Raw genomic sequence first — 23,151 nt, forward strand, 5'->3', positions numbered from 1 at the left:
CTGTTGACAGTTTGACATGAACATGTGGTAGCTAACTAGCTTGGTAATTGTTTACAGACAAATTCGTGAATGTGCTAGAAAGCTAAACAGATGCCCAGCTAGCTAGTGGACTGCTGTGCACCGCTAGCTAGTGGACTGCTGTGCACCGCTAGCTAGTGGACTGATGTGCCCAGCTAGCTAGTGGACTGCTGTGGCTAGCTAGTGGACTGATGTAGCCAGCTAGCTAGTGGACTGATGTAGCCAGCTAGCTAGTGGACTGCTGTGGCTAGCTAGCTAGTGGACTGATGTGCCCAGCTAGCTAGTGGACTGATGTGCCCAGCTAGCTAGTGGACTGCTGTGGCCAGCTAGCTAGTGGACTGCTGTGGCCAGCTAGCTAGTGGACTGATGTGCCCAGCTAGCTAGTGAACTGCTGTGGCCAGCTAGCTAGTGGACTGCTGTGGCCAGCTAGCTAGTGGACTGATGTGGCCAGCTAGCTAGTGGACTGATGTAGCCAGCTAGCTAGTGGACTGATGTGGCCAGCTAGCTAGTGGACTGATGTGGCCAGCTAGCTAGTGGACTGCTGTAGCCAGCTAGCTAGTGGACTGCTGTAGCCAGCTAGCTAGTGGACTGATGTAGCCAGCTAGCTAGTGGACTGCTGTAGCCAGCTAGCTAGTGGACTGCTGTGCCCAGCTAGCTAGTGGACTACTGTAGCCGGCTAGCTAGTGGACTGCTGTGCCCAGCTAGCTAGTGGACTGATGTAGCCGGCTAGCTAGTGGACTGCTGTAGCCGGCTAGCTAGTGGACTGATGTAGCCGGCTAGCTAGTGGACTGCTGTAGCCAGCTAGCTAGTGGACTGATGTAGCCAGCTAGCTAGTGGACTGATGTAGCCAGCTAGCGGACTGATGTAGCCAGCTAGCTAGTGGACTGCTGTAGCCAGCTAGCTAGTGGACTGATGTAGCCAGCCAAAAAGGACTCACTTTGAAAGTTGGATCATCTTATCCTTTGTGGCTTTAAGTGTTCTTAAACTGTGATTTTGAACATTCAAAGCAACTGGTAAATGGCCATGGCAGGTATTGTTGTCACCTTAGCTTGCTGCATAACTTCTGAGTAATGGGAACCACAATCAGCCTACACCACTGCGCGCGCACACACACACACACACACACATCGTTACTATGACAACTAGCGTAGCCATGTCAACAAACTGCTGTCTGAACACACACACATCCGATTTGGTCACTTACAGCTTTCTGTTTGGACAGTCGCTATTTCACAACAGATTTGAAAAGAAAAAGCGCAAAGAGAACTGTGACGACAGACTACACAGATCTAGACTAAGTTAGAAACGTATGCAACCCATCATTCATTAGCTAAATGTTAAGCCTAACACTGCAGTGAATAGCCTATAGCCTACCCAATGAATTTACACAGTGAAATATATCTTTTTGATCAGATTATGAAATAACAGGTAGCCTAGGATAGTGTGTTCCCCAGGCTGCGCTCCAGCTTTTTAGGGACAAGAAAATTACTATAACAATGTAATAATGCTTTTTTTTCTAGTGAGTAAAGATTGTCAGTGTAGGCTGTAAACTGCAGTGAATATACCATTTCCGTAACCGCTAAAGTTTTGAATGCATGTTTCATTCCAGCAATAACAATCTAGTCTATTCCTGATTAGGCAACCATTTGGAATAGTCATGGGTCTATTGTCGACAGTTTGCAAGGTCCAGAAAGGCACATTAGCAGGCCAGTCATAGTGTGTATGTTGTCAGAATGTATCGGCGTTAACAGATAGACCTACCATCGGGAAATAGGACCTTCTCATGCTCTGTTTGTGGTGGATCATCATTCTCCCAAGTCGTCCTAGAATTAAAGTGGGCACCCACCAATATGCTCACACATGACCAGTTATCCAGGCGAGATTACAGTGTGCTCTGCCTGGTCTCCACTCCAATCAGCATCGCGCACCTACAACCAAGAACACTTGTATGGAACACGTTTTTGATTGGTTGTCAATGTTTTATAGTGGGAGGGACAGGGAAAACTTCACTCTGAAAGTGATACAGACAATAGCTCTCGTTATCGTTCTCCACTCTTTTTGTAGTTATCAGTTAACGCTCCTGTTCACTTAAATTATAAAAAAAATTGTTATCATTATAGTTATCTTCATTGGTGTGGATGGCCCTTTTGACCATTTTACTGTGAATAGGGCAGTCTGAGATCGTTGCAGCTTTAGGCCTACCTATAGTAGAATGGTCAGTCTGTGGGGATGTGTATCTTTTCCTTTCAAGATGATTTGATGCGCATCAAGATACATGGGCTCTGATGCCATAAATGAACCATATATTCTAGTTTGAAATGATTCCGTTTGATAAGAGGAACGAATCTATATGATACGAGTCGATGCACTAACGTTTGTTGTATAAACACTAAATGGTAAGTGATGCTTTAATGTGCATGAAGATGATAGTCCTGAGTTTCGGTTCCTTCTCCCTGTGGCGCGTCGTGTCGCGGTCCCTTCTCCCTGTGGCGCGTCGTCGCAGTCCCTTCTCCCTGTGGCGCGTCGTCGCGGTCCCTTCTCCCTGTGGCGCGTCGTCGCGGTCCCTTCTCCCTGTGGCGCGTCGTCGCGGTCCCTTCTCCCTGTGGCGCGTCGTCACGTCACGGTCCCTTCTCGTCACGGTTCCTTCTCCCTGTCATGGTTCTTCCCTGTGGCGCCGTCACGGTTCCTTCTCCCTGTGGCAGTCGCCCCTTCTCCCTGTGGGTGCGTTCCTTCTCCCTGTGGCGGCCGGTCCTTCTCCCTGTGGCGCGTCGTCACGGTCCCTTCTCCCTGTGGCGCGCGGTCCCTTCTCCCTGTGGCGCGTCCCTTCTCCTGTGGCGCGTCGTCGCCCTTCTCCCTGTGGCGCGTCGTCGCGGTTCCTTCTCCCTGTGGCGCGTCGTCGCGGTCCCTTCTCCCTGTGGCGCGTCGTCGCGGTCCCTTCTCCCTGTGGCGCGTCGTCGCGGTCCCTTCTCCCTGTGGCGCGTCGGCGCGGTCCCTTCTCCCTGTGGTTCTCCCTGTGGCGCGTCGGTTCCTTCTCCCTGTGGCGTTGCGCGGTCCCTTCTCCCTGTGGTGCGTCGTCACGGCCCCTTCTCCCTGTGGCGCGTCGTCACGGCCCCTTCTCCCTGTGGCGCGTCGTCACGACCCCTTCTCCCTGTGGCGTGTCGTCGCGGTCCCTTCTCCCTGTGGTGCGTCGTCACGGCCCCTTCTCCCTGTGGCGCGTCGTCACGGCCCCTTCTCCCTGTGGCGCGTCGTCACGACCCCTTCTCCCTGTGGCCCCTTCTCCCTGTGGTGGCGCGTTCTCCCTGTGGCGCGCGTCACGGCCCCTTCTCCCCCTGTGGCGCTTCTCCCTGTGGCGCGGTCCCTTCTCCCTGTGGCGCGTCGTCGCGGCCCCTTCTCCCTTTGGCGCGTCGTCGCGACCCCTTCTCCCTGTGGCGCGTCGTCGCGGTCCCTTCTCCCTGTGGCGCGTCGTCGCGGTCCCTTCTCCCTGTGGCGCGTCGTCGCGGCCCCTTCTCCCTGTGGCGCGTCGTCGCGGCCCCTTCTCCCTGTGGCGCGTCGTCGCGACCCCTTCTCCCTGTGGCGCGTCGTCGCGACCCCTTCTCCATGTGGCGCGTCGTCGCGGTCCCTTCTCCCTGTGGCGCGTCGTCGCGGTCCCTTCTCCCTGTGGCGCGTCGTCGCGGTCCCTTCTCCCTGTAGCGCGTCGTCGCGGTCCCTTCTCCCTGTGGCGCGTCGTCGCGGTCCCTTCTCTCTGTGGCGCGTCGTCGCGGTCCCTTCTCCCTGTGGCGCGTCGTCAAGGATTACTTATTTCCTCCATACAGTCAGCCTAAAAACACACACACTCCTCTCGTGTGACCCTGTTGGACACATCTCTATGGTGAGTGATTGGCCAATCGACTGCTTGTGGCAGGGTGTGGACGATATATGTTGTCAGCATGTGATGAGCACAGCGTCGTGTCCTCTGGGTTGCTGTTATTAGACTGAGTGTGGATGTATTCACTGAATCCAAACAACCCTGAGGCTTTACAATGCAGTACATGCAACCCAGCTGCCTGCAGGAGCCTTGAGAGAAGCCTTGCTGTATCTGATTCTCTTAATGACACTCCTCTCTTCCAGTCCTTCAGTCCTTTTCTCGCTTAATTAACTTCCTGTGTCTCAGCGGGCTTATGAAGCACCAGGTTTTCCTCATCTTGACAGTTTCAGACACGCAGACAGATTGGCGGGGGCAGGCAGGCAGACGCGCAGACAGACAGACAGACACGCTCGCGCAGGCAGGCGGGTGCACGCTGGCGCCCTCCCCCCTCATGGCGGCACGGCGCCCTCCCCCCTCTCAACTCTATTCTTTACAAAGCAGATAGAGGATGTTCTTTTTCCCATCCAAGTGGTTGAGGGGAAATGGAGTTTCATTACTGTACATAAAAGCACCGGTGCCTCCAGAAGAGGGCATCATGAGCAAACGTGTGAATCTCCAAGTCAACCCCAGGGAACATGGTTATAGAATTATTGCAAAACCTTCCATTGATATAATGAACTATTGTTGACAGAGCTGAACTCACCATGTATTCGCTTTAGCCTCACTGATCTTGAGGACTTACATGAAGGGTTTGCCGACTGGATAGCCTGTGTCCGATCAGGGAGGTTCTCAAGGTTAATGAAAAGTGTGCTTTGGTATGATAATGGTGTCCCTGACTGGACAGGTTTAGGCCATCATTATCTTGTGCTTGGTTTTATTAGTTACATGTTAGTCATTTAGCAGACGCTCTTATCCAGAGCGACTTGCGGTAGTGAGTACATACGTTTTTCGTACTGATTTGATGTGACCACACAAAACTATCCTCCATCCTGGCCTGTCATGTGGGCTGCCTGTTTTCTGCATAGGGCATTGCAGCAGCCAGTGAGACTGCATTGGGACGAGTGATTTTGAATGGCAGAAGGCCTGGGATTAAACGACACAGTGCTGACAGCAACCTTGCCTATCATGTCCACTCAGTGTTTTCCCTATACTGTAGGTCGGCCATGCTGGCTCCTCTGGTGCCATGTGACCTAGATGGGCTAGCTATCTTAAGATGAATGCACTTAACTGTAAGTCGCTCTGGGTAAGAGTGTCTGCTAAATGACTAACATGTAAGTGCCATTGGGAGAGGGCTGAAAGAGTGTGGAGGGAATCAGCGTCAGGGGAAGAACACTAATGGTTGGATCAGAAGAGGATCAATAAACTACCTGTGGATTGGCTGATACTGAACACCTGACTAAAACATTAGGTTTAGGCATGATATGGTAATAACCTCACAGAGACGTCTAATCCATTCCAATCCACAGAGTTCTTAGAAAATGGCGTGTTGGTGGTTAATTTGGAATTGGGCAGTAGGGTGTTATGTGCATACCATCCGTTTCCTTTAGGAGGCATGGGCTTTGTTGGAGGTCTCGCTGCCCCTTCTAACATGCTGACTAGACTGGGGGCGAACGCTGCTGGAGGGCGGGGTCCTAAATCCTGCCTGCCGAGAGACTGATTTATTCTGATGAAGTCGTTATTGGATCCATATGGTTGAGATATTTATATCCCAACATGGCTGGTAGGGGTGGTGGAGAGGAAGAGGGGTAGGTGAATGCACACTAAGGTCAGTAAACACAGGGAACATTGGTATAGGGAAAACATACAACTCACTGTAAGTATGTAGCGCCCTCTGTGGCTGATGCCATGAACTACAATTGTATGAGTAGAGCTATTTCTATGAAAGCATGAAGTTACTATTTCTTGTGACAATTATTGAGCTGATAGTTCAGCACTGCACACAATGTATTACCTCAAATTGGCAGTTGGTAATCTGAGCACAACAGCCTTACCTGCTCACACTGCAGCCAACGCCTGGTTTGAGCCTCTTCCTACACCGAATATGTGCTCAGAGTGGGTAACCTGTAGAGAGAGGGCTGTATGTGGCCCAGGGAACCAACCCTCGTTTGCAGGGATTCCCTCTCCCCCCTCATAGTAATGTCACTATGAGGGAGGTGTTTCCCGTCAAGATGTTTGAATACGCTCACAGACCGATGTCTCTCAAAGATCTCCACTTTTTTAGATCTCCGCTGTCAGAGGTGGTCTGCACAGCTATAGACTGTTCAGGGCCAGCTCCCTGTCTCTTTCTGGGCCTGAGGAGGATATCCTTGTCCCAGCATTACTTCGACGACCCCATTCATATGACCCACATAAATGGTTAAAGACTTGGAAACAAAGTGTTATCTCACATGTGTTGTGGAATTCCAGACATGCCACTTTACATCAATTAGCCAGATTATGGTCATACTAACCCCTGGAACCTGCTCTAATTTGGGTTTGTCTCCAGAATGGAGGTGGAGAGATTAGCCTGCTGCAGGCCATGGCAGCTGGGGATCCCAGGGTTGAGCCGAGGTAGCAACAATAGCACTGACCCAGTTTGGAGCGTAGTTTTGGGCCGCTTTCCCTGTCCTGAATCGGCCCTAATCCTGACCTCCAAATCCATTGTGTACTCGTTTTAGCAGATCTACAGTGTTTCTGCCACAGTGTCTCTGTGTGTGTACACTGAGTATACCAAACATTAGAAACACCTTCCTAATATTGATTTGCCCCCCCCCCCCTTTTGCCATCAGAACAGCCTGAGGTCCTCGGGGCATGGACTCTACAAGGAGTAAAAAGCCTTCCACAGGGAAGCTGGCCCATGTTGACTCCCAATACTTCCCACAGTTCTGTCAAGTTGGATGAATGTCCGTTGGACCATTCTTGATACACACGGGAAACTGTTGAGCAATGAAAAACCCAGCAGCGTTGCAGTTCTTGAAAAACTCAAACTGGTGCGTCTGGCACTGATATCATCCTCATCCAGAGCCAATGGCTAAGTAACAGACTTTTTTAGTGCAAACTGCTTCTGAAATGGACTGCCATCACAATGTATAGTAGCCTAACTGGAGACAGAGGAGAACTAGTTCTTACCTTTCAATGAATGCCTTATGTTGTAGGCTGTGTTATGTTGCAGTACTATGCTGTAGCCGTTGTCTCCTGATATTATTGCTGAAAGATTGCAACATGAAGGAACAATTGGCCACAGACATTGCTGGTGCTACTGTCTGGCTGGATTGCCCTCTGGAAGAGAAACTGAGTGGACATTGCAGACAGGGTCCAGAGAGCTGGCTGAGAAAGCCATATTGTCTTCTTGACATCCCATATCTGCAGTTAACCCCCCTTAATTCATGCCAATGCTCCATCTGTCTCGGTGCTGGTGCTGCAGACAGCAGGCCAGGGAGGCAGAGCAGAAAGAGTGTTCCCAATGAACAGCCTGAGGATTAAACCCAGGCCAGGCCCCTTACATGCTGACCACACCAGTTGTGTCGTGTGCACATACATGTTATTCAATCATTGTACCCTCACTTCTCCCGCGCGTCAACGAGCGTCTGCGTAGCCAGGCACTAAAATAGAACTTGGTTCTATTTGTGACGCTTGACGCGCTGCAAGTCCAGCCTCTCCATTCTCCTCATTGGTTTTTAGGAGCATATACCCATGTGGGTGATTGAAAGATGAACGGAGGTCCACACTCCAGTCCAGTTAGGGGTGGTAATGCACCTTAAAGTTGGTTGCCAACCGCCATATACATTCTGAAGAAGAAGAAGCCTGAAGGAGGAGAGATTACTAGAAACAAACTTGGTTTACCCTTTTATCAGTGGATTAATTGTCAGAGTAGAGGACCTTGTGCATTTCAGGTAAAATAACAACCCAGTGTTTATATCCCATGACAAATTAGCTAGCAACAGCAAGCTAGCTAGCCAAATTGCTATAAATGTTTAATTATTTTCAACCTGTCCCCAAATTAATATAGTTGGTTCAGGGTTCGTTTTGATATTTCAACCTGCGTCTGGTGTGGGTGGACAAAATCAACATTTGTGGGAAAGCGCGCGCCCGGTCTAGTCAGCATGTTAGGGCAGCGAGACCTCCAACAAAACCCATGCCTCCTAAAGGAAACGGATGGTATGCACATGACACCCTAATGCCCAATTCCAAATTAACCACCAACACGCCATTTTCTAAGAACTCTGTGGATTGGAATGGATTAGACGTCTATGTGAGGTTATCACCATATCATGCCTAAACCTAATGTTTTAGTCAGGTGTTCAGTATCAGCCAATCCACAGGTAGTTTATTGATCCTCTTCCGATCCAACCATTAGTGTTCTTCCCCTGACGCGGATTCCCTCCACTCTCTTTCAGCCCTCTCCCAATGGCACTTACATGTTAGTCATTTAGCAGACACTCTTACCCAGAGCGAGTGCGTTCATCTTAGTTAGTGCGTTCATCTTAAGATAGCTAGGTGGGACAACCACATATCAGTTATAGTAAGCTACTTTGAGGGATAATTGATCAGCAAAGTCAGTGCTAGTAAGAGGTGAGCAAAGTAACGTGCGAGTGTTTAATTCACGAAAGGCTTTATTGTATCTAAGATACTTCATTTAAGAGGTAGGGTTTCCGAAGATGGGCAGGGACTCTACTGTCCTAGCTTTAGGGGAAAGCTGCTTCCACCATTGGGGTGCCAGGACAGCGAAGAGCTTGGACTGGGCTGAGAGGGAGGGCCAAGAGGCCAGAGGTGGCAGAACGGAGTACTCGTTGGGGTGTAAGGTGTGAGCATCCGGTGAATTAGGAAAGTATTCAGACCCCTTCCCTTTTTCCACAGCCTTATTCTAAAAAAGATTGATGAGGGAGAATAGACAAAATAACAATCTACACACGTACCCCATAATGACAAAGCGAAAACAGGTTTTCTGACAAATTTGCAAATGTATTAAAAATGACAAATATTCAGAGACTTTTGTATAAGACTAAATGAAGGTGCATTCTGTTTCCTGTTTCCATTGATCATCCGTGAGATGTTTCTATAACTTGATTGGAGTCCACCTGTGATAAATTAAATTGATTGGACATGTTATCAGGGCCCACAGTTGACAGTGCATGTCAGTGCAAAAACCAAGCCATGACGTTCGAAGGAATTGTTCCTCAAGCTCTGAGACAGGATTGTGTCGAGTCACAGATTTGGGGAAGGGTACCAGAAAATGTTTGTAGCATTGAAGATCCCTAAGAACACAGTGGCCTCCATCCTTCTTAAACGGAAGTTGTTTGGAACCACCAAGACTCTTCCTAGAGCTGGCCGCCCAGCCAAACTGAGAAATCCGGGGAGAAGGTTCTTTGTCAGGAAGGTGACCAAGAACCCGATGGTCACTCTTGACAGAGCTCCAGAGTTCCTCTGGGCAGATGGGAGAACCTACCATCTCTGTAGCACTCCACCAATCAGGGCTTTATAGTAGAGTGGTCAGACGAAAGCCACTCCTCAGTAGAAGGCACATGACAGCCAGCTTGGAGTTTGCTAAAAATGCCCCTGAAGGACGGATCGGCAGAAACAAGATTCTCTGGTCTGATGAAACAAAGATTGAACTCTTTGGCCTGAATGCCAAGTGTCATGTCTGTATGAAACCAGGCTCCATCCTTATGGTGAAGCGTGGTGGCAGCATCATGCTGTTGGGATGTTTTTCAGCGGCAGGGACTAGGAGAATAGTCAGGATCAAGGGAAAGATGATCGGAGCAAAGTACAAAGAGGTCCTTGATGAAAACCCTGCTCCAGAGCGCTCAGGACCTCAGACTGTGGTGAAGGTTCGCCTTCCAATAGGAAAATGACCCTAAGCACACAGCCAAGACAATGCAGGAGTGGCTTCAGGAAAAAGTCTCTAAATGTCCTTGAGTGGCCAAGCAAGAGCCCGGACATGAACCCGATCAAACATCTCTGGAGAGACCTGAAAATAGCTGTGCAGTGACGTTCCCCATCCAACCTGACAGAGCTTGAGAGAATCTGCAGAGAAGAATGGGGGAAAAACTCCCCAAATCAGGTGTGTCAAGCTTGTAGCGTCATACCTACGAAGACTAGTTCCTGTAATCGCTGCCAAAGGTGCTTCAACAAAGTACTGAGTAAAGGGTCTGAAATGCTTATGTAAATGTGTTATTTCAATATTTAATTTGTAAAAAAAAAAATTGCTAAAAAATCTAAACCTGTTTTTACTTTGTCATTATGATTTATTTTGTGTACATTGATGAAGAAAAAAACAATGTAATACATTTTAGAATAAGGCTGTAACGTAACAAAATGTAGCCTGCTCTTAAACGCTAGTAAAACTAAGTGCATGCTCTTCAACAGATCACTGCCCGCACCTGCCCGCCCGACTATCGCTACTCTGGACGGTTCTGAATATAGAATATGTGGACAACTACAAATACCTAGGTGTCTGGTTAGACTGTAAACTCTCCTTCCAGACTCACAATAAGCATCTTCAATCTAAAATTAAATCTAGAATTGGCTTCCTATTTATCAACAAAGCCTCCTTAACTCATGCTGCCAAATATATCTTCGTAAAACTGACCATCCTACCGATCCTCGACTTCAGCGACATAAATTACAAAATAGCCTCCAACACTCTACTCAACAAATTGGATGCAGTCTGTCACAGTGCCATCCGATTTGTCACCAAAGCCCCATACACTACCCACCACTGCGACATGTATGCTCTCGTTGGCTGGCCCTCGCTACATATTCGTTGCCAAACCCACTGGCTCCAGGTCATCTATAAGTCTTTGCTAGGTAAAGCCCCTGCTTATCTCAGCTCTCTGGTCTCTATAGCAACACCCAACCGTAGCACGCGCTCCAGCAGGTATATTTCACTGGTCGTCCCCAAAGCCAACACCTCCTTTGGCTGCCTCTCCTTCCAGTACTCTGCTGCCAATGACAAACGAATTGCAAAAATCACTGAAGCTGGAGTCTTATTTCCCTCACTAACTATAAGCATCAGCTGTCAGAGCAGCTTACCGATCACTACACCTGTACACAGCCCATCTGTAAATAGCCAAATACCTCATCCCCATTTTTATTTTTGCTCTTTTGCACCCCAGTATCTATGCTTGCACATCATCATCTGCACATCTATCACTTGTGTTAATGCTAAGTTGTAATTATTTCACCACTATCGTCTTTTTATTGCCTTACCTCCCTCATCTTAATACATTTGCACACACTGTATATACGTTTTTCTATTGTGTTATTGACTGTACGTTTGTTTATCTCATGTGTAACTCTGTTGTTTCTGTTGCACTGCGTTGCTTCATCTTGGCCAGGTCGCAGTTGTGAATGAGAACTTGCGCTCAACTGGCCTACCTGGTTAAATAAAGGTGAAATAAAAAATCAACAAAGCCTGACGGTAGGGAGGGGCAGTTCCTCTTGTTGCTTCGTAGGCAAGTACCATGGTCTTGCAATGGATGCGAGTTTCGGCTGGAAGCCGGTGGAGTTTTTGCGGAGGAGCGGGGTGACATGGTAGACTTTGTTCAACCTACTGGCCCTTCTGACCTTCTCAATGCAATTACAAAGGGCTACTGAGTGCCTAAACGACCCTGAGAGCTTTGTGCATACCCAGCAAGAAGCACACTCCCTCCCCCTTCTTCCTCCACGTCTCTCTCTCTCGAGCTTCCATTCACACCGCCTCTCCAATCCCTCAGTCTCTCTCCCTCTCTCCCTCCCCCTCTCACACATTCTCCTCCCATCTTTTGATGGGACCAGCTGCTGCCATCGAAGAAATTTCAGTCGTTCCTTGTGGGCTCTCCGTTCTGTCGCTGCCCCCTTCTCCGCCGTCATCTCTCCGCCACTACCGCCCCTTTCACAGACAACACAGGGACAGACAGCACTCGTCTCTCCTTTCTCTGGCTGACTAAATGACAGCCGTTATGGACCTCAACCAGGTTGCCATTGCCTGTTCGGCCATTGCTGTGGTGGTGAGTGAGACTCTCTGTTAGATTGTGTGGGGTTGTATTCATTGCTGATAGCATCGCCAGTCACCCTCCGTGGCCTGCCTGTTGCTTGAGCTCTGACCCTGAGCAGCAGTGTGTTTGATTTCTCTGGGTTGTTTCTCGGGGGTGTGATCTCTATGGCATGGGAAAGTAGGTGTTAGGCAGTGTGGTGATGTGGGCAAGCGTATGACAGAGGAAACAAAAAACCTGCTGAGCATATTTGTGCTAGTGAGTGTGACTATGTTGTGTTCGTGACGAAGAGATAATGCATCTGTCTTTGTCTGTCTCTCTGTGTGTGTTTTACTGCTGCCGACCCAGCGAAAGGCGAATGAACAGTGTTGTCAGTGTATCAATACACCAGGCAGGTAAAGGGTTTGTCACTGTCAGGGGCCTTGAGAATATCAATCAGACTGAGGGAAATGTGACAGGCGTCTACCAAGTGGAAGGCATTGCGAAGGTGGGAGAGTACAGAGACTGCATTGTGTACACCATCCAGTGGAGTGAAGGGTGTGATGAGGAATGGGGGTGGGGTTTAGTCTTGGGGTTTAGCTCTGGGGGCGGGGTTTAGCTCTGGGGGCGTGGGGTTTAGCTCTGGGGGTGTGGGGTTTAGCTCTGGGGGGGGGATTGAGGAAATGGGAAGGTCTCCTCTCTCAAAGATAGTCCTCCATCTCTTCATTCCCTGTGGGTGCAGAGATGGAATATGACACCGCTTGTTTTCCAGTCCTACTGGCTGTGTATTTTATGCAGCATGTCTGTGTGAGTGAGGGAGAGATTGGCCGAACCACCAGCTGGGACCATATTTATTTTTTAAATGGACGATTCGCTTGCTTGTTGAGTCACTACCTGGTTCCACTGTGTGGACTGGTTCCTTCACTGCGTTCAGTGTGGTCCTGCCTAGACTAAAACACAGACTCCTACCACACAATGGGTTAGGTATGGTTATGGTTTGGTACACCATTCTGTTCCTCTGCACCAGTGTTAAGGCAAAGAGCTCAGCGGTCTGATAGTGACAACACGGAATCTGATGTGATGGCTGTGAGAGAAATTGAATGAAATGAAATTAAAATAACCAGACAGGTAACTGTGGGAGGGGGGGGTGATCAATGTGTGTCTTAGGGCTGAGCTTGAGTATAATTCTCATTAGTTTGTTTTGGTGTGTTTTGAAATTTGTCCTTCAGATTTTAGGGTTATGGCATTGAACAATGAGATACAAACATAGTCATAGTGGCACTGTTTCAGAGATGTTGCCAGGGTCCTCTTAGTCTCTGTGTCCAGGAACTTTGCTACCTTTTGCCAGGAACTTTTTCCTGGAGTGAACCTTCCAAATGACCTTCAGAGCCATGAGTTCACCTGTCATGTGTTGGTCTAGTTCATATCCCAGAGCATTTTTCCTTCACCTCTACACCATTACACTTGACTGAGAAATTGGAAGAGTTTCTCACTTTGTGTTTGGAACCAAACAGGATACATTCTGTCTTCCCTAAATGCAGAGAATGTTGTCGGATAACCACTTACTGACTGTGGTCAGTTGGCTGCTTAGGTTCTTTTCAATGGTCTCCTTTTCCTAATGTGAATCCAAGAGGGCAGCATCATCCACATACAGGAACAGAGGGCATGAACAGGCAGAGTCCATGTCATTTAGGTAGAGTAACAAATCGATGACCCCAAAATGCTCCCCGGGGTACATCACAGTTTATCTCCCTCGCGTCAGATGGTGTCCTGCCCACATCCACCCTTTGGATCCTATCAGTAAGGTATGACGTCACCCATAATAAAGAGCTGTTTCCAAAACCAATTCTGTTCAGTTGGTACAACTAAATATCATGGTTCACAGTATCAAATGCTTGTTGTATGTCAAGCATGAGCATAGCACAGAAGTTGCACTTGGTGTGAATTCAATTTCATGCTTGATAAAATCTGTCAAGTGTAGCAAACACGTGTCAGTAGAAGGTCATATACAATGTTATGATCATCATGTACTTTATGATCTGTTCATGAAGTTGTTCTTCCTAAAACATTTTGACAAAGACACTGAAGATGATCGACACTGGTCTGTAGGTCCCTTGTTCAACTTGGCTTCCTTTCTTGTATAAAGGAACAACTCTGGCATGTTTAAACTCTTGTGGTACCTTTAGAGCGTCTGCTAAATGACTTAAATGTAATGTAATGTTGAATGGAAAGACTGCTGTGTCTTTTTGCATGATGTCCAATAGGATTAGCAGCATCACATCGGAATCTAGCTGGGATCCAAATGTGTTCCTTTCTGTTTGTCGAGATCTTTAAACATCTTTGTAACAGTTGAAACCTCGTAAATGCAAACTGTCCTTTGTAGATGCCCTTGGCTCTATAATAGGTTTCAATAGGATGGTTGCCAAAGGTCCCAGAGTATTCTGGGAGTTGGTCAACAAGGTTGCTGGTAATGGTGGTGGAAAACACTGTTTCTCAGAACATCTGCCTCTCCTGCTGCTGAACCATCCTTGAATCCTTCTTCCTCATTTAGCATAAAGTGGCTCTACAAAACACCACCGACCATGATTATTGCCATGTTGCTTTTCTCTCTCTACTATGGAAAAGCAGGATCCGTGTTGTCGTGGTAACCGATAGTGTTCAGCTTTTCCCTTTTAACTTGTTCCGTATGAAGTGCTTCCTCTAGGTCTGTCTTTGTTGTCGTTCAGAGGGGGTGAATGTTAGGCTTTTACCAATGAATACTAACTTTTAGGCTTCATAAAAACAAAAATAGTATGACTATTGTTTACACCTCAAACCCCCTCAAATGCCACCTCAGATCCACATGCCCTTTGATAAATGGGTCCAAACTTGCAGTGCTCTCTGAGTGACACGATCTAGACCAAGGGTAGTAGGGCTGGGAATTGCCAGTGACCTCACAATTCTATATGTACTGCAACTCGATTTGGTGATTCGATGGTTCCGGACATATTGCTCACGATATGTCTGCTGCAGAGGGACGAGAGCCATGAGAAAATGTATTTTTCAATCTGTCATGGAAATAAAAGGGCTGGTAACAAACTGGCTCCCTATTAAGGATTAAGTTTTTACTAGTTTTTACTGCCAACTAGCGCAAAAATATTGTCAAAATGATACAATATATCATCAAAAATCACTAAGGGGTAGGCAACTGGCAACTATATTCAGACGTGGGACGATTTCTGTCTGCGTGGATAGTTGGGGGGCCGGAACATAAGTTATATTTATTTGCAGTGTACAAATGATAATTAACACTTTATTTGGATGGTCCGTCTATCCACTAACCCTAGCTCTATCCTAACCCTTATCTTAACTCTAACCTAAACCCTTACCCTAACCCTTATCCTAACCCTTATCTTAACTCTAACCTAAACCCTTACCCTAACCCTTATCTTAACTCTAACCTAAACCCTTACCCTAACCCTTATCCTAACCCTTATCTTAACTCTAACCTAAACCCTTACCCTAACCCTTATCTTAACCCTTATCTTAACTCTAACCTAAACCCTTACCCTAACCCTTATCCTAACCCTTACCTTAACTCTAACCTAAAACCTTACCTTAACTCTAACCTAAACCCTTATCTTAACTCTAACCTAAACCCTTACCCTAACCCTTATCCTAACCCTTATCTTAACTCTAACCTAAACCCTTACCCTAACCCTTATCTTAACTCTTATCCTAACCCTTATCTTAACTCTAACCTAAACCCTTACCCTAACCCTTATCCTAACCCTTATCTTAACTCTAACCTAAACCCTTACCCTAACCCTTATCCTAACCCTTATCTTAACTCTAACCTAAACCCTTACCCTAACCCTTATTCTAACCCTTATCTTAACTCTAACCTAAACCCTTACCCTAACCCTTATTCTAACCCTTATCTTAACTCTAACCTAAACCCTTACCCTAACCCTTATCCTAACCCTTATCTTAACTCTAACCTAAACCCTTACCCTAACCCTTATTCTAACCCTTATCTTAACTCTAACCTAAACCCTTACCCTAACCCTTATCCTAACCCTTATCTTAACTCTAACCTAAACCCTTACCCTAACCCTTATTCTAACCCTTATCTTAACTCTAACCTAAACCCTTACCCTAACCCTTATTCTAACCCTTATCTTAACTCTAACCTAAACCCTTACCCTAACCCTTATTCTAACCCTTATCTTAACTCTAACCTAAACCCTAACCCTTATCCTAACCCTTATCTTAACTCTAACCTAAACCCTTACCCTAACCCTTATTCTAACCGTAACCTTAGCAAGCAGTTGCTTGTCAACAGAGTCCATCTGTAGATGATCATACTATCTGGACTATCCAAACAAAGTGACTGAAAATAACAATTTCATACCTTGATTACATTGAGACGCGATCACATTTTTTTTTACAAAAAAGCCCATTCTTCTCAGGATACTGCTGCAGCAGGTCCCCTCTCCTCATCACATGACCCCTGATCTAGATGTAGCAGCCTGTTCTTCTCAGGATACTGCTGCAGCAGGTCCCCCCTCCTCATCACATGACCCCTGATCTAGATGTAGCAGCCTGTTCTTCTCAGGATACTGCTGCAGCAGGTCCCCTCTCCTCATCACATGACCCCTGATCTAGATGTAGCAGCCTGTTCTTCTCAGGATACTGCTGCAGCAGGTCCCCCTCCTCATCATGACCCCTGATCTAGATGTAGCAGCCTGTTCTTCTCAGGATACTGCTGCAGCAGGTCCCCTCTCCTCATCACATGACCCCTGATCTAGATGTAGCAGCCGGTTCTTCTCAGGATACTGCTGCAGCAGGTCCCTCTCCTCATCACATGACCCCTGATCTAGATGTAGCAGCCGGTTCTTCTCAGGATACTGCTGCAGCAGGTCCCCTCTCCTCATCACATGACCCCTGATCTAGATGTAGCAGCCTGTTCTTCTCAGGATACTGCTGCAGCAGGTCCCCCTCCTCATCACATGACCCCTGATCTAGATGTAGCAGCCTGTTCTTCTCAGGATACTGCTGCAGCAGGTCCCCTCTCCTCATCACATGACCCCTGATCTAGATGTAGCAGCCTGTTCTTCTCAGGATACTGCTGCAGCAGGTCCCCTCTCCTCATCACATGACCCCTGATCTAGATGTAGCAGCCTGTTCTTCTCAGGATACTGCTGCAGCAGGTCCCCTCTCCTCATCACATGACCCCTGATCTAGATGTAGCAGCCGGTTCTTCTCAGGATACTGCTGCAGCAGGTCCCCCCTCATCACATGACCCCTGATCTAGATGTAGCAGCCGGTTCTTCTCAGGATACTGCTGCAGCAGGTCACCTCTCCTCATCACATGACCCCTGATCTAGATGTAGCAGCCTGTTCTTCTCAGGATACTGCTGCAGCAGGTCCCCTCTCCTCATCACATGACCCCTGATCTAGATGTAGCAGCCTGTTCTTCTCAGGATACTGCTGCAGCAGGTCCCCTCTCCTCATCACATGACCCCTGATCTAGATGTAGCAGCCTGTTCTTCTCAGGATACTGCTGCAGCAGGTCCCCTCTCCTCATCACATGACCCCTGATCTAGATGTAGCAGCCTGTTCTTCTCAGGATACTGCTGCAGCAGGTCCCCTCTCCTCATCACATGACCCCTGATCTAGATGTAGCAGCCGGTTCTTCTCAGGATACTGCTGCAGCAGGTCCCTTCTCCTCATCACATGACCCCTGATCTAGATGTAGCAGCCGGTTCTTCTCAGGATACTGCTGCAGCAGGTCCCCTCTCATCACATGACCCCTGATCTAGATGTAGCAGCCTGTTCTTCTCAGGCTACAAATATATATTTTTATATCAGTTTTATCCTTCGAATACTGCTGCAGCAGGTCCCCTCTCCTCATCACGTGACCCCTGATCTAGATGTAGCAGCCTGTTCTTCTCAGGATACTGCTGCAGCAGGTCCCCCCTCCTCATCATATGACCCCTGATCTAGATGTAGCAGCCTGTTCTTCTCAGGATACTGCTGCAGCAGGTCCCCTCTCGTCATCACATGACCCCTGATCTAGATGTAGCAGCCGGTTCTTCTCAGGATACTGCTGCAGCAGGTCCCCCCTCATCACATTACATTTACATTTACATTTAAGTCATTTAGCAGACGCTCTTATCCAGAGCGACTTACAAATTGGTGCATTCACCTTATGACATCCAGTGGGACAGTCACTTAACAATAGTGCATCTAAAACTTAGGGGGGTGGGGTGAGAGGGATTACTTAACCTATCCTAGGTATTCCTTAAAGAGGTGGGGTTTCAGGTGTCTCCGGAAGGTGGTGATTGACTCCGCTGTCCTGGCGTCGTGAGGGAGTTTGTTCCACCATTGGGGGGCCAGGGCAGCGAACAGTTTTGACTGGGCTGAGCGGGAGCTGTACTTCCTCAGTGGTAGGGAGGCGAGCAGGCCAGAGGTGGATGAACGCAGTGCCCTTGTTTGGGTGTAGGGCCTGATCAGAGCCTGGAGGTACTGAGGTGCCGTTCCCCTCACAGCTCCGTAGGCAAGCACCATGGTCTTGTAGCGGATGCGAGCTTCAACTGGAAGCCAGTGGAGAGAACGGAGGAGCGGGGTGACGTGAAAGAACTTGGGAAGGTTGAACACCAGACGGGCTGCGGCGTTCTGGATGAGTTGAAGGGGTTTAATGGCACAGGCAGGGAGCCCAGCCAACAGCGAGTTGCAGTAATCCAGACGGGAGATGACAAGTGCCTGGATTAGGACCTGCGCCGCTTCCTGTGTGAGGCAGGGTCGTACTCTGCGGATGTTGTAGAGCATGAACCTACAGGAACGGGCCACCGCCTTGATGTTAGTAGAGAACGACAGGGTGTTGTCCAGGATCACGCCAAGGTTCTTGGCGCTCTGGGAGGAGGACACAATGGAGTTGTCGACCGTGATGGCGAGATCATGGAACGGGCAGTCCTTCCCCGGGAGGAAGAGCAGCTCCGTCTTGCCGAGGTTCAGCTTGAGGTGGTGATCCGTCATCCACACTGATATGTCTGCCAGACATGCAGAGATGCGATTCGCCACCTGGTCATCAGAAGGGGGAAAGGAGAAGATTAATTGTGTGTCGTCTGCATAGCAATGATAAGAGAGACCATGTGAGGTTATGACAGAGCCAAGTGACTTGGTGTATAGCGAGAATAGGAGAGGGCCAAGAACAGAGCCCTGGGGGACACCAGTGGTGAGAGCGCGTGGTGAGGAGACAGATTCTCGCCACGCCACCTGGTAGGAGCGACCTGTCAGGTAGGACGCAATCCAAGCGTGGGCCGCGCCGGAGATGCCCAACTCGGAGAGGGTGGAGAGGAGGATCTGATGGTTCACAGTATCGAAGGCAGCCGATAGATCTAGAAGGATGAGAGCAGAGGAGAGAGAGTTAGCTTTAGCAGTGCGGAGCGCCTCCGTGATACAGAGGAGAGCAGTCTCAGTTGAATGACTAGTCTTGAAACCTGACTGATTTGGATCAAGAAGGTCATTCAGAGAGAGATAGCGGGAGAGCTGGCCAAGGACGGCACGTTCAAGAGTTTTGGAGAGAAAAGAAAGAAGGGATACTGGTCTGTAATTGTTGACATCGGAGGGATCGAGTGTAGGTTTTTTCAGAAGGGGTGCAACTCTCGCTCTCTTGAAGACGGAAGGGACGTAGCCAACGGTCAGGGATGAGTTGATGAGCGAGGTGAGGTAAGGGAGAAGGTCTCCGGAAATGGTCTGGAGAAGAGAGGAGGGGATAGGGTCAAGCGGGCAGGTTGTTGGGCGGCCGGCCGTCACAAGACGCGAGATTTCATCTGGAGAGAGAGGGGAGAAAGAGGTCAGAGCACAGGGTAGGGCAGTGTGAGCAGAACCAGCGGTGTCGTTTGACTTAGCAAACGAGGATCGGATGTCGTCGACCTTCTTTTCAAAATGGTTGACGAAGTCATCTGCAGAGAGGGAGGAGGGGGGGGGGGCGGAGGATTCAGGAGGGAGGAGAAGGTGGCAAAGAGCTTCCTAGGGTTAGAGGCAGATGCTTGGAATTTAGCGTGGTAGAAAGTGGCTTTAGCAGCAGAGACAGAGGAGGAAAATGTAGAGAGGAGGGAGTGAAAGGATGCCAGGTCCGCAGGGAGGCGAGTTTTCCTCCATTTCCGCTCGGCTGCCCGGAGCCCTGTTCTGTGAGCTCGCAATGAGTCATCGAGCCACGGAGCGGGAGGGAGGACCGAGCCGGCCTGGAGGATAGGGGACATAGAGAGTCAAGGGATGCAGAGAGGGAGGAGAGGAGGGTTGAGGAGGCAGAATCAGGAGATAGGTGGGAGAAGGTTTGAGCGGAGGGAAGAGATGATAGGATGGAAGAGGAGAGAGTAGCGGGGGAGAGAGAGCGAAGGTTGGGACGGCGCGATACCATCCGAGTAGGGGCAGTGTGGGAGGTGTTGGATGAGAGCGAGAGGGAAAAGGATACAAGGCAGTGGTCGGAGACTTGGAGGGGAGTTGCAGTGAGGTTAGTGGAAGAACAGCATCTAGTAAAGATGAGGTCGAGCGTATTGCCTGCCTTGTGAGTAGGGGGGAAGGTGAGAGGGTGAGGTCAAAAGAGGAGAGGAGTGGAAAGAAGGAGGCAGAGAGGAAAGAGTCAAAGGTAGACGTGGGGAGGTTAAAGTCGCCCAGAACTGTGAGAGGTGAGCCGTCCTCAGGAAAGGAGCTTATCAAGGCATCAAGCTCATTGATGAACTCTCCGAGGGAACCTGGAGGGCGATAAATGATAAGGATGTTAAGCTTGAAAGGGCTAGTAACTGTGACAGCATGGAATTCAAAGGAGGCGATAGACAGATGGGTATGGGGAGAAAGAGAGAATGACCACTTGGGAGAGATGAGGATCCCGGTGCCACCACCCCGCTGACCAGACGCTCTCGGGGTGTGCGAGAACACGTGGGCGGACGAAGAGAGAGCAGTAGGAGTAGCAGTGTTGTCTGTGGTGATCCATGTTTCCGTCAGTGCCAAGAAGTCGAGGGACTGGAGGGAGGCATAGGCTGAGATGAACTCTGCCTTGTTGACCGCAGATTGGCAGTTCCAGAGGCTACCGGAGACCTGGAACTCCCGTGGGTCGTGCGGCTGGGACCACCAGAGTAGGGTCTCGCGGCCACGGTGTGGAGCGTTTGTATGGTCTGTGCAGAGAGGAGAGAACAGGGATAAACAGACACATAGTTGACAGGCTACAGAAGAGGCTACGCTAATGCAAAGGAGATTGGAATGACAAGTGGACTACACGTCTCGAATGTTCAGAAAGTTAAGCTACATAGCAAGAATCTTATTGACTAAAATGATTAAAATGATACAGTACTGCTGAAGTAGGCCAGCTGGCAGTGGTCTACTACACCTTTTTAGTAAGTGCGTTGTTGACACTACACTAATCAAGTCGTTCCGTTGAGTGTAATAGTTTCTGCAGTGTTGCTATTCGGGGCTAGCAGGCTAGCTAGCAGTGTTGTTTACGTTACGTTGCGTTAAAAGAACGACAATAGATGGCTAGCGAACCTAGAAAATCGCTCTAGACTACACAATTATCTTTGATACAAAGCCGGCTATGTAGCTAGCTAAGTAGCTAGCTACGATCAAACAAATCAAACCGTTGTACTGTAATGAAATGAAGTGAAGTGAAAAAGTGATACAACCTGTGAATGCGACCGGGTAGTTGAGTTCTATACAGAAGACGTTGGCTAGCGTTGGCTAGCTGTTGGCTAGCTAGCAGAGTTGGCTAGCTAGCAGAGTCACCTACGTTAAGGACGACAAATAGCTGGCTAGCTAACCTCGGTAAATTAAGATAATCACTCTAAGACTACACACTCTAAACCTAAACAACACAATTATCTTGGATACGATGATACGATGATACGAAGACAGCAAAGACAGCTATTTAGGTAGCTAACACTAAACTAATCAAGTCGTTCAGTTGAGTGTAATAGTAATAGTTTCTCAGTGCAGCTAATCAGTGGACGTTAGCTAGCTGGCTAGTGAAGACTACGTTAGGACGGCGAAATACGATAATTACGATAATTACGCAATTATCATTGATACAAAGACGGCTATGTAGCTAGCTGAGAAGAAATTGCTAAGAAGACAAATCAAACCGTTGTGATATACTGAAATATAATGAAAAAGTTATACTACCCGTTGGAGCGACGTGCAGATGCGACCACTCGCTCCAACCGGAACACATGACCCCTGATCTAGATGTAGCAGCCGGTTCTTCTCAGGATACTGCTGCAGCAGGTCCCCTCTCCTCATCACATGACCCCTGATCTAGATGTAGCAGCCTGTTCTTCTCAGGATACTGCTGCAGCAGGTCCCCTCTCCTCATCACATGACCCCTGATCTAGATGTAGCAGCCTGTTCTTCTCAGGATACTGCTGCAGCAGGTCCCCGCTCCTCATCATATGACCCCTCCATTGTGACCAGCCAGATATCAGCAGTGCACAGCCGCTCAACCTTGTGCCAGGAATACATAAAACCAGTTATTGGGACTGCTGCTGTTTTCAAAGCATCGAGTGCTTTGTTTTGTTTGGTCAAGGCCATCATTGACTCGGAAGCTATTTGAGGTCATTGACGTTTCAGAAGAAAAAGCTATTTTTTTGTCTTTCTCTCAGGCTTCCATTTCATCTGGTAGATAAAAGCCCCAGGCTACAAAATATATATATTTTTATCCTTCAGTTGTGGCAATTCTTGTCTACTGAAGCCTCTTTGATCAGAGTCGTCATATTCAACAGGGTTACAGGGGTCTGTATCAGGGACCAGGCTGAAGGCACCTCGCATGTATCCTCCATCTCTCACAATGTTTCACACAACCAAGCCCTTCAACCGCAGCTTCTATTTATACTCCTCCTCACCCAGATAGGAGTGTGACTCTGCCAGGTGTCAGCGCAGCTGAGGGAGGTATTTATACAGGCCTGGGTTGAACAACTGCAATCCATATTGTATAGCTATTGTATTTGCTTTTTGCAGACATGGTTGAATAGACAGGTTTAGCCTAATCTCTAACCTACCCCCTCCCAGACCCCATGGTGTTGAGTGTTGCTCAATGTTCTGGTGACGTGGCTGATTCTGAACAGTTGTTTGAGAGGGCCTCATGTCTCAGCGTGGCGTCCTCCCATCCAGTTTAGATCTCTGACGCAGTACGGCCCTCAAACCGCCGTCTGTGTGGTTTTCAGCTGCACCAATGGACGGAAACTGAACACTGACATAGACACACACTTTTAGTAGTGTTCCTATATTTGGGTCTCTGCTTGTTTTGTTGGTTTTTCTCGCTAAAACTGACCACCATGCCATTATTGCTACCAGACAGAAACATACCTCACACTAGGCTGTAGT

At 48.5% G+C, this 23,151-nt stretch overlaps 1 protein-coding gene across 3 annotated transcripts in view; it reads left to right on the forward strand.

Moving 5' to 3' along the window:
* LOC124045542 (protein NDRG3-like) overlaps positions 1–23,151 on the forward strand; it is a 74,808-nt gene that overhangs the window by 24,611 nt on the left and 27,046 nt on the right. The window contains exon 1 of one of the 3 annotated variants that reach the window (XM_046364898.1): positions 11,641–11,829. The exons of the other annotated variants lie outside the window; for them this stretch is intronic. Within the exon in view, the coding sequence (XP_046220854.1) occupies positions 11,770–11,829 (60 nt within the window). The 5' untranslated portion in view covers positions 11,641–11,769. Of the gene's footprint in view, positions 1–11,640; positions 11,830–23,151 lie in introns of those variants that run through there. 3 annotated transcript variants of the gene reach the window in all.

This window comes from Oncorhynchus gorbuscha, linkage group LG10 (assembly GCF_021184085.1).
Source record: "Oncorhynchus gorbuscha isolate QuinsamMale2020 ecotype Even-year linkage group LG10, OgorEven_v1.0, whole genome shotgun sequence".
NCBI classification, from domain to species: domain Eukaryota; kingdom Metazoa; phylum Chordata; class Actinopteri; order Salmoniformes; family Salmonidae; genus Oncorhynchus; species Oncorhynchus gorbuscha.